The following is a 16,566-nucleotide window of genomic DNA, read 5'->3' as shown; positions in this document are numbered from 1 at the left end:
ATGATTTCCAGTGATCATGGCAGCAGTAATTGTTGTCAGCCGACTAATGTTTCTTTTTTCTTTACAAGCCATCGTCATGCCAGTCGTACTCACGAGCGGATATTTCTACCCTCTAGTCTAGACAGGGGGCGTGAATACAATACCCAAAGAAACCATTTTTGGGGAGCGCCCATTTTGGTTCACTAAACATCCTGCGTATGCGCAGCGTTTAACAAATGTGTCACTGTTTAAATCACTTGAGAACAAGGCAGGCACGGCCGACAGCAACACCTCGAGGCTTGTGAGGCCTGCCTGACAGCGGCTAGGTGAGTAAGTATACCAGGTGAGCCTGGTATTTCATTTGATTTGCTGAAATCAATTGAAATGTGAATTCCGCGACCGGGATGGTGGTCTACCAGGCTAGCAAGTGCCCGTTCCGAGTTGGCAAGCCATGGTGAACGGAAAAGGTTATCACGTGAACCAAAACGAGCACTACCTCAACATGCCTCAGCCAATCATAGTTGTTTTCTTTGGGAATGCACGTTCGCAACGCGGATATACACGCATGCTGTCACATCCGGAAGCCGTGCAGGTGAACATCTTCCATCCAGCTATGAGCTCTGATTTCAGGCATTGGCAAGTACCATGACCCACCTGGATGTCGCGTCAGTCCAACGGTGTTGCATTGCCTATTTCAAATGTTTTCAGCAACACATTGTACTGTTTAGCCTTAAAAAATATATATATTGTTTGTCAGGGGCAGCCTATGTTTGCTTATATGCAAGATATTAGCACTGCCCTCTAGTATAGTGAATCATAGTTCTGTGTGGAAAATGTATTGAAAGGTGCATGTAAAAATATTACAATTATTATTTTTAAATTGGTTAGTACCTGCTGACATAGTAAGTAGTTGTTTTTTATGTTTTTTGACTTTTGATATAAAAAAATCACACCCTGTGTGAAGTGGGCGGTGTCTTGCTAGCTAATCACAATACTGAATGGAGTCAACCAATCATGTACAAAAAATAAATACATTTATTGAAACACTCTTTATGATGGAAGAAACCATAACTTAAAAAAAACAAGTTTATGGGTTTTTTTAAGTTATGGTTTCTTATAAAGGGCTATGCACATGTGTCATGTGACACTGGCCAATCACAGTCCTGAATAGACTGTGATTGGCCAATCACGGTGCAGGGTTAGGCGGGGTACATTTTTGGCCAATCACAGCGCAGGATTTGTTGTACAAATATCCAAACCTCACTTATAGGGGCGGTTTCACCGCCCAAAAACTTTGCATGACCATATACAGTACATACAGTATATGGTCCCCTTATGACCACAGATAGGCTCTAAAATTGTAAAAAAAACAAAAACACATTTCATTAAAGACACGTTCCGTCTGCCAACCAAATAGAAACATCAACAAAGTTGACATTGTCTCTCCTAACTCTGCGTTCACGGATTCCTCAGGATAATAATCCATTTGTTTTGATAGATTGTGCAATTACAGACCTTCTCCGCCGGTGCCACTCGATGCGCTATAACTCCTGAAAGGTTAACAGCACTTTCCAAAGCACTTGCAGTGATAATGCAGGAGCGGAGCCCTCCTCTAGTCCCCATGCAATGTCCCGTATTGCCACACTATTTAATTAGCCCACTTAGGGCCTTCTTTCATTTTAATGCTATGAATATGGACAGCTAGCGGCGGAGCCGAAGCAGATAAAGATTCAAATTGTCTCCCAACAATGGGGCCCATATGCTAATGGCCATTCCCCCGTTGGCGCTAGGGAGCTCACCCCCAGGGAAGTGATACTGTGCGCTTCATGGCCCGTGGGGGGGGAAGAGATACATGCACATACATCACGTCATACCAAAGCTTTATTTTAACGTCACTTACAGTGACAGTGTATTCATGGTGGCTCATTGTCATCGATGTTTTTCCTCCTCTGCTGAGCCAGCTAAACCCAAGCTAAACGCATAGCTATAGTGCCTGGGTTCCACTGATAAACTTTCAACACAAATGATACAGTGTGACATTTCAAAATCTGATGAAAAGACCAGACTTGCAGAGGACACATTAACCCTTTAAGACCGGGAACGCGTTTTTTAGATATCTTTGGCTATTAAAAAAATAGCAGATATACAAGCTCATAGCGCGGCACCGAGTGCCGCGCTATGAGCTTGCATATCTGCTTTTTTTTTTTATCATGAAAATGTGTGCAAATCTTTGAATATAATGTTTTTAAAAGCAAACATTTGTAACTCTAGTATATATATTCAAACTAAAGATTAGCAAAAAAATTCACGATTTCCCCCCCGAAAAAATAGCAGATATTCAAGCTCATGAGCTCGTAGATCTGCTATTTTTGAATAGCCCAAAGAAATAAAAAATAAAATGACACCAGATGCGTTCCCGGTCTTAACGGGTTAATAATAAGCACTGTCTCTCTCCCCACGGCTCCACTGTTCCAAAAGACAATAGCGAGACACAGATTCCACTTGCTCGCGTGGCACAGAATACTCAGCACAGATTTTGAGCAGTAGTGTGCACACCTATCAATCAATGACAACCTGATTGGACGTAATCTCCCCACCTCCCCCTTTCCGTTTCTCCTCCTGCTCCTTTCACAGGTTATATTGCAGACAGTGCAGATGCTAGCGCTGTGCCAAGGAGTACAGCCGGGAGTACGGCATCTCTTTGCCCTCCTGCTTGGATCCCACCCAGTACCAGGTGTTATACTGATAATTGGCCCATCGTGTGGATTTTTTGTTTCTCACTTGGCTGAACTGCTAGCCTCCACAGTCACAGTTGGAGACACGGTCAGAGTAGCTAACAGCTAGAACCGGGAGATATCATGTTATCACCCTCAGGAGGGGGGGGGTACGACCTCAATTAGCTTTCTGTCTGCACTGCAAACAACAACAAAAAACAACATGAAAAAGTAGTTCCACCTGTGAGGGAGTGCAAATTATATTTTGATGGGGGTGTGAACAGGATTCTTCCATTTTGGCCACCCCAAATGAACACATCTTAATTAATGGGTATATGGGCCTGGCCCCAATAATGTCTTTCTTTCCAAAGATGGCTGCAAGGGGAAGACTTCAGCTGATACAGCCAGGTTATTGGCTGACACGGTGGGGAAAGGGAGCATGCACTTGTTTTTCTTCACTTGATAAATAATTCGGTCCACCATGGCTTGCCAAAATCAAACTTATCGACGCCATTGGCTGTTCGGCGTGCGCACTCGGTCGCTGTCTCCTTTGCTGTCTCCTTTGCCCATTTTGTTGAGTTAACAAAATCAAATTCTCCTTTTCACCAGCCATCCTTTGTTGAGTTAACAAAAACAAGCCATAATTGGAAAAACAATATAGCAGCGCCTGGTAGTTTCTATAATGTACTTTAACCACTTTCAACCTGGCATAAAAAAATTCATAAAAAAGTAGCAGATCTACAAGCTTACAATCCATCACGTTCTGAGCTTGTAGATCGGTATTTTCGCCACAGGACACCATTGTCCTACTGTATACAATACAATACATACTCCATCCGACTTCGAGGTTCGGACAGGCTTTCTAAACTACAGTTCGGAAAGTCAGGACATCTTGAGGTGCACAAGTTCTGAGAAAAACCTCTGAGACCGCCCAATCCGAGGTTCCGAATGACGTCAATTTGTAGTTATATCACCTGCCATTCTGAAGAAAAGTTCAGACATCAGAAGGAGTATGTATTGTGCTTCAGTATAAAATAGGGCTTATTTCAACCCATTAAGACCTGGAACGCATCTGCGTCATTTTTTGATTTGAGCTAAAAAGCATTATTCGACACTTTGGCTATTCAAAAATAGCAGATCTACAAGATCTGCTATTTTTGAAAAATAGCGAAAATGCGTGCAAATCTTTGAATATATATATTCTTTTAAAACGAAACATTTTAACTAAAATCTTTGCTTCTGGGGGGTCCCTGGAACAACATATTTTGAGATGAGCGTCGGCGGCCAAATACATATCATTGTGGGGGTCCTTGACATGCAAAAAGTTTGAGCACCACTGATATAGAAACATAAGTTTTTTTTCAGAATACTGTTGGGATTTAGAGGGCATTTCTAGAATCGGCTTCAGGTCTTAATGGGTTTAAGTGGTTAAAGATACAAACGGATACAGTATAGATGTCCAGTCTGGCAGGCTTTAAGGTAGAGTTTATATTTAGCGAGAGAACAGACAGAATGAATTCCAGCCTTCTCACTCCCTCCCTTTCCTCCCTCCCTCCCTCTCTCTCTCACACACACACACACACACACACACACACACACTCTCTCTCTCTCTCTCTCTCTCTCTCTCTGTGGCTGGGCCCGTGGACCAGTGTGTGGCTGAGAAGGCATGAGAAGGGCGCTGTGTGTCCTGTCCGACCCACCCTTGCTAATGAGAGGGTGCTGCAGTAGCGGTGGCTGCTTCTAATTACTACCAAGCAGCTGCAAACACATGGGGGCCAGAGAGAGGGACCCGGCCACGCCGCCGCCGCCGCCAGGCTCTGGGGGACGACGAGCCGTGTAGCTAGCGGCAGAGAGAGAGAGAGAGAGAGAGAGAGAGAGAGAGGACACAGGCGGCCTGTTTCGCCCTCTCCGTTTTTTCGACTCCCACGCTGCTGCGCTCCCCTCCTCCCCGCCCGCCCCGTACACCGCCCGTCGCAGACCATCGCTCCTCCTGCTGCCTCATCAAGTTCTAGCTGGCTGAAATTGCAGGGTGGCAAGAGAATCATGTCTGTAAATATGGCTACACTGACAAAGAAATGTCACGGTCCCTCTTCTGTTTGTCTAGCTGGGTGTTTGTGGAGGTTTGTCTGTTTAGATTCGTGCACTCGTTGACAGCTGTGCTGAGCCCTGGTACTGTACCAAGACAGGAGGAGGGGGGGGAGGGGGGGGGGGGGGATATAAAAATGGAACCCTGCACCACAGGTACAGCGTGGACCCTGTTCCAAATAAGACACACGAATAGAAGAGACACTGTTGTAGCATCTCAGGAACTAAAAACCGACTGAATTTAACCCATTAAGGCCTGAGGTTCCGATTCTGCAAAATGTCTTCTAAATCACACCAGTTTTCTGAAAAACGTATGTTTCTATATCAGTGGTGCTCTAACTTTTTCATGTCAAGAATCCCCAAAATGATATGGATTTGGCGGCGGACCCCCCATCTCAAAATATGTTGTTCCAGGGACCCCCCAAAAGCAAAGATTTGAGTTAAAAATATTCGCTTTAAGAATATATATATTCAAAGATTTGCACACATTTTCAAGTTTTTTCAAAAATAGCAGATCTACAAAATAGCAGATCTACATAAGCTCATAGCGCGGTGCCGCGCTATGAGCTTATGTAGGCCTACTCCACTACATCTCACAGGCAAATGTTGTACTTCACTATAATTATTTGGAAAGCTTTAGTTACAAATTACTTTATAGATCTTAGATTATTATTACAAAACATACATTAACCAATTAAGCTCTATTTTATACTTCAGCTGTTGGTATTCAATAATAGCCGATCTACAAGCTCACAATGGTCACATCACAACACGTTGCGAACTTACGTAGATATGCTATTTTTGAAAGATTTGGACTATTTTTCTTGTTTATGATAATGCCACATTTAGAAAGAGGCGTTTGGCCATGTCCAACCTGAAAGGCCTCCCATACCCCCATACTGCCGTAAATGGCCTATCATTTTAAAATAATTCTTTTTTTATATATATATTTATACCATGAATCCCATTTTGCAAGGCCTAATAGAGCACACCCACAAAAGAACTTTCACTTTGCCCATAGGGGGTGCCACAAACGTCACAAAGTTTCACTGTCTGTCATACAAACTCTAGCCAACTCCCCCCCCCCCCAACCCCCATCCTCCACTTCGTGGTATCCTGACAACCCAGCCTGGTGGAGATATGCGCTCCGAGGAGCACACTTTTCTAGTTGATTGTTTACTATCTTGTTTTCGGTCTACAGTACTTTGTAAAGCAGTTCAATGTGGATATATATATAATTTCCTAACGCAAAATAAACCAGATTTTCACTAAACCTGCTCATCTCATTTTACAATATTGTATTCCAGAGCGCAATCGGTTCTTACTGTCTCTGTTACCCCTTTGATAAAACACAGTAATATTTGTGCAGTAGAAGTAATGAATAGCTGAAACGTGTGTGATGTGTGCAACATGCATGTGTGGATGTGTGCATATGTGACTGTGCGTGCACGTGCGTGCACGTGCGTGCGTGCGGGAATGCATTCTCATGACACACACTGACCTGTCTGTTCCTCTCATCCATGATCCTGGTAATCTGTATCTTCTTCCGCCCCATGGCTGCGTCCCGTTCGTCTCTCTGACACCTCAACAATATCAGAAAAACAACCGAGCTGCTCTTCCTTTCACTCTCCTAGCACATTGTACAACACTCTCTCTTCTTCTCTTCTCTTCTCTCGCCGTCTCTCTCTCTCTCTTGCACGCGCACACACTCTCTTCGCTCTTCACTTAACCACAGCACAATCTGCAAGGAGAGAGAAAAGAGAGAGACAGAGAGAGAGGGAGAGGGAGAGGGAGAGAGGGGAAAGACAGAGAGAGAGAGAGAGAGAGAGACACACAGAGAGAGAGTTATAACATAACACTCAGTGATGTCTCCTCAGGCACATCAAAGCGTTGGAGGGCTCTGTGTTCCGTTCTCAAGCACATCCAGAGAGTAAGGCTGAGAGCCACATGATGTCTCCTTATCTTACCAGCTGCACTTCCACTGCAGCTGGAATCAATGGGAAGAGGGCTTCACACCCATAGGACCTGCAGGAACTCATAGCACAATCCACCAGTTTGTGTTATAGAAAGGTCTCGTGTTAAGTTTCGATTTGAGACCCTTGGCAGGTCCATTTTCAACCTCGTCCGGGTGAAATTTACGCTCCGGATTTTACCGTGTGTGTGCTGACGTATTGGTTAGTTATTTAGCCCATTAAGGCCTGAGGTTCCGATTCTACAAAATGTCTTCTAAATCCTAACAGTTTTTTGAAAAAACGTATGTTGCTATGTCAGTGGTTCTCAAACTTTTTCATGTCAAGGACCCCAAAACGTATATGTATTTGGCCGCGGACCCCCATCTCAAAATATTTTGTTCCAGGGACCCCCAAAAGCAAAGATTTGAATCACAAAAGTTCGCTTTAAAAATATATATATTCAAAGATTTGCACACATTTTCATTTTTTTTTTAAAATAGCAGATCTACAAGCTCATAGCGTGGCACCGAGTGCCGCGCTATGAGCTTGTAGATCTGCTATTTTTAAATAGCCCAAAGTGTAAAATAATGCTTTTATAGCCAAAATCAAAAAATGACAGATGTGTTCCAGGTCTTAAAGGTTTAAGGGAGAGAGTTTTTGTTTTGTTTGTTTGTTTGTCCTATATCAGTACATTTTGGTTCTCCTTGTAAGGCCAGTTTCACCTGATTTGGAATAAAGCCTGTCAACCCGCCAAGCCCACCGAGTGGGAAAGCGATAGACAGAGCTGTTATATTCTTGATATTTTTTTCCCCCCCTTAACTGACCCACCCTGATGTCAGCTTTTCCACTCTTAGGATGATTAAGAGAGCACCCAGTCTGAGGTTGACAGTGGTTGAAATTCCCCCCCGGGGCCGGAGGTAGAGGCAAGGGTACGTTCCCACGCGAGTACAACCGTATCAACCTGGCCCGAGCCCGGTCCCCTGGAGACGTGGCGAGCTCTGCCCTGTCCCCTTACTCCTCCACAGGAAGAGCTATGGCCCCCTCCCAGGAGCAGCATCCATCACTGACACCCGGACACGCAGCAAAATAGAAAACGTCTAAACCACTGCATTTCCCCTATGAGTATATAAACGCAGGGAGGTTAACCCGTTTACACCGGGAACACATCTGTGCGTAACCACTTTAAACCATTATTTTATACTTTGGGCTATTAAAAAATAGCAGATCTACAAGCTCGTAGCGAGGCCGCGCTACGAGCTTGTAGATCTGCTATTTTTGAAAAACTGTGAAAATTTGGTGCAAATCTATAGTATATTTTAGCAAACATTTTTAACTCAAATCTTTGCTTCTGGGGAATTCTACAAATGTCTTCTAAATCCTAACAGTTTTTTTTTTTATTATTATTTTGCTATAATATCAGTGGTTCTTGAACTCTTTTCATGTCAAGGACCCCCAAAATGATATGTATTTGTCCGCGGACCCCCATCCCAAAATATTTTGTTCCAGGGACCCCCAGAAGCAAAGATTTGAGTAAACATTTTTTTTATATACATTCTAAGATTTGCACACATTTTCACGATTTTTTATTTTTTAAATAAAAAATAATAAAATAATAACATTTTATTTCAAATAGCAGATCTACAAGCTCATAGCGCGGCGCTATGAGCTTGTATATCTGCTATTTTCAAATAGCCCAAAGAAATCAAAAAATGACAGATACTGTATGCGTTTCCAGGATCGGAAGGGTTAACGACTCGGCAGCCACTGCAAGGCCCTTCGGCTAACAGTCAGCAGTTATGGAGCCCGAGCGGAGCCGAGGGCCGAATTGGCAGCGAAACTGAAAATGACCAGTTCCAGTGGCACACACCAGTCATTATGGGTAAGAGATGCACTGGCATTATGGTGTCTGGCTGTCTGAACCAAGGGCTCCACTGAAGGCAAACTTGACTGAGATCACCTAGCTAACTACCCACTCAATGGCTGTCTTGGCTAGGAAAGTAACCGCGTGAACCCCCGCAAAGAATTTCCCTAAAACAACCACATCACAGACAGCAGGCCTATAGCGGAATATAGCCAGGCCCTCTCGTTCACCATTTCCAAGTAATACTGCCACTGTGTCTACGGTATGTGTGTGTGTGTGTGTTTATTCATGTGTGGGTGTGTATGTATGCGTGTCAACTGAGTGTCAGTCATGTCCGTCTGTCTATCTGTGTCTCTTACTCATCGTATAAGTGCATTGTAAAACATAGAAAATTGGCAATTTCAGATGAACCTAATACACATACAGTACATACACACACACAAATATATGCATGCACACACACACACAAAAAGGTCAAAACAAACACACACATACTGTACTTAGTCATGCATAGCGATCGGAGATCTCCGCCTACTACTTACATGTCTAGTGGAATATAATGTAGTCACTAGAACAGCAGTGAGAACGACTGCAAATAAATAAATAAACCTATATGCCTACTGCTTTGAAAGCCAATCATATCACCTTCCCAATATGAAGGACCGCCCTAAGGTCTTCAAGTTTCAAGGTTTCCTTATTGTTGCATCTTGTGTATGCCGGTACATAAGAGTCAAATTATTTAGTTCTGGCTCCTCACACATTGTAGCAGCAATAATATGAATATGAATAATATGAATATGAATAATAATAAACATAATATATACGACACGCAGGGAGAATAGCAAAAAACAGAAAGAGTAATCAAGAATCAGAGAGTTCTAAAGCTGACCGATGCCAAGTTTTTGGGTCCGATGACGATTCCGATTTTGGAGATTCCTAGACCGATTATCAACGTTTTGAACTATTTTTGTAAAAATAAGAAGAAGAAGAGGGGAAAAGAGGGAAAAATCACTTCTAATCAACTTGAAAAACTTATATTTGATTAAAGTTTCTATTTTAGGACATTTAACTTATAAACAAACAAATACATAAAAATAAACAAACGTTTGACAGATTTAAGTATATATTTATATATGTATATATAAGTATATAAATGTTATATGATTTGAATTATACAAGGAACAAGCAAAAAAAGTAAAACTGAACTTTATTTCCATTCAAGCCCTATTTAAAAACTTTCAAAAGCAGATCGCTTGAACATTTTCCACGATAATGATGCGCCCAAAATAGGGAGTGGGACGCCCAGGCAGACAGTGGTTAAAAATCAGGACACATCGGCTGTATACAGAAAATCGCCAATACCGTTGTATCGTCAACATAAAGTCAAATAACGGCCGATATATATCGGCCAGGCAGATATATCAGTCAGGCTCTAGTATATGGTTCTAGCTGTCAAGGTGGTCTTCGCGTTGGGTTTTGCAATGCAGGTATACTTTTTTTCCCCAAATCTCCCAAATGTTTCCATCCAGTTTTAGCAACTACATTGGATTTAGATGTCACCAGACGTGTCGGTAGGCAGAGAGATCTCCACGATCGCCTGGGCTGTGCGAGAATAACACCATACTGTACAACCACACGCCTACATTGTTTCTATGCAGAGGCAGAGCTGTCACTGTGTGGTTCACGTCTAGAGGTGTAATACACTGTGTCATGACATTTCTCTTGCACAAATATGAAATGACAAGCCGAGAGGGCTCTCAGACTCCAGGTGTGGGTGTGGACCCGCGTCGTCTACTACACACTCATACACACACACACACACACACACACACACACACACACACACACACACACACACGACGACCAACTGGCCAAGCTCAAGAAAAAGTTTGCCCAAAGCTACATCCCTCCTCGAACCCATTATTGAGTTAAAGGAAATGGGAGGATTTTTTGAAGGATTAGTCTGACTGTCAGCACGCAATACATACCATACAGTACATACATGCCTGGGTCTCATGGCTGTTTGTAAGTGCATCATGCATGCCATATAAGATCAAATGTAAACAGTACACATTTCCCCCCTCGAGAAGTGAAAACGCAGCGAACATCATGTTTTAAGCCATTCAATCCGGGAAAGCATCTGTGTCATTTTAGATTTTAGCTATAACCGTTATTTTATACTTTGGCTATTCAGAAATAGCAGATATACAAGCTCATAGCGACTCACCGAGTGCCGCGCTATGAGCTTGTAGATCTGCTATTTTTCACGATTATCACGATTTGAAAAAACGTGAAAATGTGTGCAAATCTTTGAATATATATATATATATTAAAGCAAACATTTGTAACTCAAATCTTTGCTTCTGGGGGGTCCCTGGAACAAAATATTTTGAGATGGGTGGGGTCCGCAGCCAAATACATATATCATTTTGGGTGGTCCTTGACATGAAAAAGTTTGAGCACCACTGATATTATAGCAACATAAGTGTTTCAGAAAACTGTTAGGATTTAGAAGACATGTGTAGAATGGGCCTCAGGTCTTAATGGGTTAACTGAACAGTCCTGCACCTCATGTGTAAACTGCATACTGTATATTTACACCCCCCTGCCCACACAGAGAAGACAGAACAGATATGTTTATGAATGAGGACAACGCCTGTATTAGTCGTCTCAGTTGGAAGTCCTACAGGAGTAACTGTCTGGTGCACAGAACAGTGTTCAGCAAAAAAGTAGAGTAAAGCCGCATTTATAATTCGCCATACGACGGTGTTGCGTGCCGAAAGTAGCAGATCGACAAGCTCACACGGCGTCGCGTCTGTTATTTTCGGTGCGCGACACCTGTGTGTGTGTGTGTGTGTGTGTGTGTGTGTGTGTGTGTGTGTGTGTGTGTGTGTGTGTGTGTGTGTGTGTGTGTGTGTGTGTGTGTGTGTGTGTGTGTGTGAGAGAGAGAGAGAGAGACAGACAGTGCCAAAGTCAGAGACAGACAGACAGACAGACATGCAAAGCAGACTATCACTTATGTCATGATGGATTACTCAGGCAAATAGATCCTAAGAGCATGACCAGCCAAGCCAACATAGAGATCTGACAATCCATCTACAAAGCCATCTCTATTCAATAAAATCCTCAGTGTAACATTTAACTCTGCATACAGGTCAATATGGGTTCATTTTTTCCACTGTTTTACTGGGTATTATGGTAAACAGTTAATGTTTGACTTTTTTTGTGTGTGAAAATCCTTTTTAGTGAAAAACAAACAGTGGCTGATTCAGACTCATGCCAACACCAGTCTGTTCTTTAAATACAAATAAAGTCTAACTGGCATTGTGGCATACAGTCAAAAAACAAACAAACAAACAGAAACACTTGCACTTTTCAATCATAAAACAATACTGCCAGCCTTGTGGCCTTTATTCTTAGAGCGTTGGTTCATAAATGGTGTGCCGCACACTGGCATGCCATGAGACAAGTCTAGGTTTGGCTTTGACATTTTGTGACAACCACACATTATTATTGAAATATATTATTTATATATACACTATTAAAACAGAATGTTTTCCTTTCAATTTAGTATATCAGTACTTTGTGTGCAATAGTTTCCCAACACAGAGGCAAATTCTATACCCTAAGAATATATATTTTTTAACCACTTTCAACCGGGCGTCTCTATTTTGTTATGTACTTTTATGTGGCCGCTAGCATTTTAGATTTAAAATTTAGATTCAAATTATTATTAACACATCGGGTGCCAAACACGGTCTGAACCGTGTTTGCGCAGAGTAGCGGTCCGGTGCCGAACACGGTCCAGACCGTGAAATATGTCTTTTTGTTTTTTTTGTTTTTCTCCACACGGGCGGGGCTAGAGCAGCTCTGGGAGTACCCATTGTGATCTTGAGAAGGATAGGCCAGATAGATCACCGGAAACAAAAACATGGCTCCCATCCACTTCCTGTCTATTTCCTTCTTTAAAACACCTATATCTCCGAATCTGTTTCCGGTGGGGAAAACTGGTCATGCGCGATCCCCCCCCATTGTAACTCGCGAGTGAAATGTTATCGTTCCAGGCTGTAGCCAGGGTCATCGCGCAACATGAATGGATGTTTTTTTTTACATGGATTTGCTCCTCGTGGAGTCTAGAGCTTTAAACAGCAAAGCGCAGTCAATGGGGAGAATGCTGGCACCCAACGTAAGTTGTTATGAAAAAATGCTGGCACCCAATGTGTTAATGGGATGTATTTTTTATTTAGGTCTATATTATTATAATTTTTGTATTCATTTTTTTTTTTTTTTACAAATTTACAAAAATGGCAGATCTACAAGCTCACAATGTGTCACAAATCGATGCAATGTGCTATGAGCTAGTAGATCTGTTATTTTCACTATGAATACAGTTGTGCATTGAGATTTTTACTTGGCCTTTGGTGTGCCTTGGACACGAGAAAGTTTGAAAACCACTGGCCTAGACTAGAGTACGAGACCTGCCAAACTGTGGTCCTTATCAAGATAGATTGAAGTGCAAACATGTCAGTATGTTCAGTACGTTCACTTTTTCCAGCTTTAGTTGTGCTTGCAGAGGTGTGAGAATGTGTCCAACAGCACTAAACCCTCTCTCAGAAGGAACACCGGTACGTTAGTGAGGTAGACAGACAGCTTCTTCAAGTCACTTGTGAGGAATATTCACGCTGCGTCGCTCATGTGAGGACATTCATGAATATCATGTGATGAAATAATAGTTACGAATATTTGTCATCACAATAAAAGATACAATCTTGTATCCGCCCATCCCCTAGATGGAATTATTGGTCCACCCACTAAACTTTTTGTTTGTACAGAAGAGGATATTGTATAGCAGCAGTTCACTTGTGTATGTCTACCTTAAAAAGAGGGGGGGGAGAAAAAAGACACAAAATAACTTCTCATAGTATACCTGGTCCAATTTGTATTTGACATAAACCAGTCCAGCACTTCTGAAAGGTGCTTACCCCAACGTTTGTACCACCGGGGGGATCAATGCATAAAGAGTACTGTATGTCTCTCCAGGAACAACCACATCAGCCTGACATGAAAATCAATATGACATGTCCCACAGAATGAACAAGTGAAACCAAGCCTGGCTCAGGACCCCTCTATTAAACATACATGTGAAGCTTATTAAATGTTAAAACTATTTTTTTCTCCCCCTCTCGTCCCGTGTGAGGAACTAAGGCATTGTAGAGTGGTTCTGCTGGCCAGCAAGAGCCATCATGGTGACCCTCTCTCCCTCTCTCTCTCTGTGGTGGTGTGAGACATGGGCCCAGGGAGAGAGCAGGCTACCGGGTACAGAGCTCTGTCTGTCTCCCCCTTCTCCCCGGAGAGACAGACCTCTGGGAGAGGCTGTTGGAGGCTTGGTAGATGGGGTCGGCCCTTTCACACTCAATAAAACATGCTCAACTCCCAGTGTAATTACTGGACCCGGAACATCATCCACCCCACCCCCTCCTCCTCTCTTCTAGGAAGACCGTGGAAGCTCCACACGTAGCCAGTGTTGCCAGGTTTGCTTATTATAATTCCCCCCCAAAGATTTTATTTGAAAATATCAGATCTACAAGCTCACAACGCGTCGCACCTAACCCTAGATAGCTGATGTATATGTTTAAAGTGCTCACGTGGCCCGTAGTCGCTTTCTTTTGGGCTTGTTTTCCTAGACCTGGTTGCTTGTTTCTCTCACAGAATCTGGCAACACTGCACGTAGGTCACAATCCTGCACGACGTCGCCTAGAATCTCCTTCTAGAAGCATAGATTTATGTTGCTACTAGCGTTAGTAAAAGCTGCAATCTGCAATCTGGAACTTATCTTAATGAATGAAAAACATCATTTAACTAGAGTATAGTAATATAACTATCACATCTGCAGTGGTTGGAGGTGGTCCCCCTACTCTTCCATTGAGAAGAAAATAATTTAAGGACACATAATTTAAAGACCCAGCACAAATCCGCCACTAGAGAGCAGCACATGACAGCGTGATCAGGTCGTTGGGTCTCTCTCACCCTTCTTGATAGATTAGACAGGGAAAAACATGAAAACGGATGTGACGTCGTCCCAGATTGTTTTGATCGTCAAAAATTACGATGTGATACACGACGGCGATGACTGATCGTCACCCAGACCATAGATTATAGAAGAGAACCTGTCCGTTTGTCCGTTATACCGTGTGAAAAATCGTTTATTTACCTATTTTGGACGAAAATTACTGGGGAAAAAAATGAAAAACCGGAAACGGAATCCAGGACATGAAACCGGATGCAGATGTCCGTGAAGTAAGTGGAACTCGAGAATAACATTGAATATTAAGCAGCATAGCGCAATCAGAGATTAAACAATGAACGCGCGTCAAGCGCGTCGAACGCGTCGACGGCCAACTGGACAAAGTAGCACTTGACGCGTTATCGCGTCGTCCGCAGTCAAAGAGTTAATGAATGAAAAACATCATTTAACTAGAGTATAGTAATATAACTATCACATCTGCAGTGGTTGGAGGTGGTCCCCCTACTCTTCCATTGAGAAGTTTGGAACCTGGTGTCAGTTAGGACAACTACAGGTGGACCAGCAGTACTGGCCTGAAGCTCATATGCCCAGTACTAGCCTGAAGCTCATACGCGCAGTCCTCGCCTTGAGGCTCATACTCGCAATTTTTCGCAATCCAACGCCAAGGGGATTCCCTCTTGAGAGAGAGGTACAAGTTTGGAAACTTACAGATTGCAGCTTTAAAGGACCCCCACACACATGCATTAAATCTAAATGTCTACATAATCATTTAACCACCTAACACCCCTATTCTGGGACGAATATTTGCCGAAAATAGCAGATCTACAAGCTCACAACGCACCGTGCTGCGATCTTGTAGATCAGCTATTTTCAGGTGAAGAGATTTGGTCAAGAGGAAAAAAAGGAGGGAACCTGGTATAGACCCCTGGGGGACCCCGGTCAATTAAATATATATAGGGTTAAAGTGGTTAAAATTAACAAATCAGCTGTCAAGTCTTGAGATTCCCACAGCAGTTTAAAAATCTTTCTTATAATAATTAAAAAGCAATTCTTGCTTTAAAAGAAGCCCAGGTCAGTTTGCTGGGTGCCAGCGGTTTGCGCCTGTCATCTCTCTGACTTTGATGGACATAGGACTGGGGGGTATGACTTCAAATCAATATCACAATTATTTAAAACTAAAATATATTTTTTTACAGTGAAAATCTGAGATCAACAAACTTCTTTACTGGCTATTTTTGCATGCCACCATTGTACAACAAAATATAACACAGGGCTTCAGTGGTTATTCAGACTAACCTAATTGAATCGATTATAACAAATCTACATAATTATAATGTTTTCCTGTCAATTAGTGTTTTGGGGGGAAATTAAAAAAATATATATTTAAAAAAAAACTTCTCGATTATAACCTACATGAGCTAGATTAAGCAGGTTATTGGTTCTAAACGTCGGTTTCAATATATCTCCAGTTAATTGCTCAGCCCTAGTTAGTGCCTTTCATCTCTCATGACGTTGATGGACAGCATCCAAACTCCGGAGCATATAGAGCCACGACAGTTTAGAGCTTCCTGTGTGCGAGGCAGGCATCAGCCGTAGTATCCTCCCAAACGACCACGAGGCAGTGGGCAGACAAGAGACTCGACTTCCTGCCTCTCCACTTCCTGTTATTCGGGACACTTCTTAACATGCCCGCTGCGGGGGAGTTGGGAAAGAGGGAAGGGGAGGGAAGGGAAAAGGGAGGGAGGGGAGGGCGGGCGGGTGGGGAAGGCAGAAAAAACGGGAGGGAGGGGCCCGCCTTGGGGACACCCTTCCTTCTCTGATCCTTCCCCTTATTACCTTCCTGACTGTGGGCCGGAGACTAAACAACAACAGGAGCCTTATATCTCCTGTGGCTTCTCCTCCGTGTGCTTATTATGTTTACTGGAAGGATCATTACAGACAGGCTGGCCC

The 16,566-nt window shown here is 42.9% G+C and overlaps 1 protein-coding gene across 15 annotated transcripts in view; it reads right to left on the bottom strand.

Moving 5' to 3' along the window:
- Positions 1–16,566, bottom strand: part of mef2aa (myocyte enhancer factor 2aa) — a 96,461-nt gene that overhangs the window by 57,376 nt on the left and 22,519 nt on the right. For all 15 annotated transcript variants that reach the window (XM_080437895.1, XM_080437905.1, XM_080437903.1 and 12 more), the window contains exon 3: positions 6,280–6,519. In XM_080437895.1, the coding sequence (XP_080294021.1) occupies positions 6,280–6,333 (54 nt within the window). In that variant the 5' untranslated portion in view covers positions 6,334–6,519. The remainder of the gene's footprint in view (positions 1–6,279; positions 6,520–16,566) is intronic.

This window comes from Gymnoscopelus braueri, assembly GCF_963280865.1.
Source record: "Gymnoscopelus braueri genome assembly, chromosome: 9".
Lineage (NCBI taxonomy): Eukaryota > Metazoa > Chordata > Actinopteri > Myctophiformes > Myctophidae > Gymnoscopelus > Gymnoscopelus braueri.
This window is presented reverse-complemented; position numbering and strand designations above follow the sequence as displayed.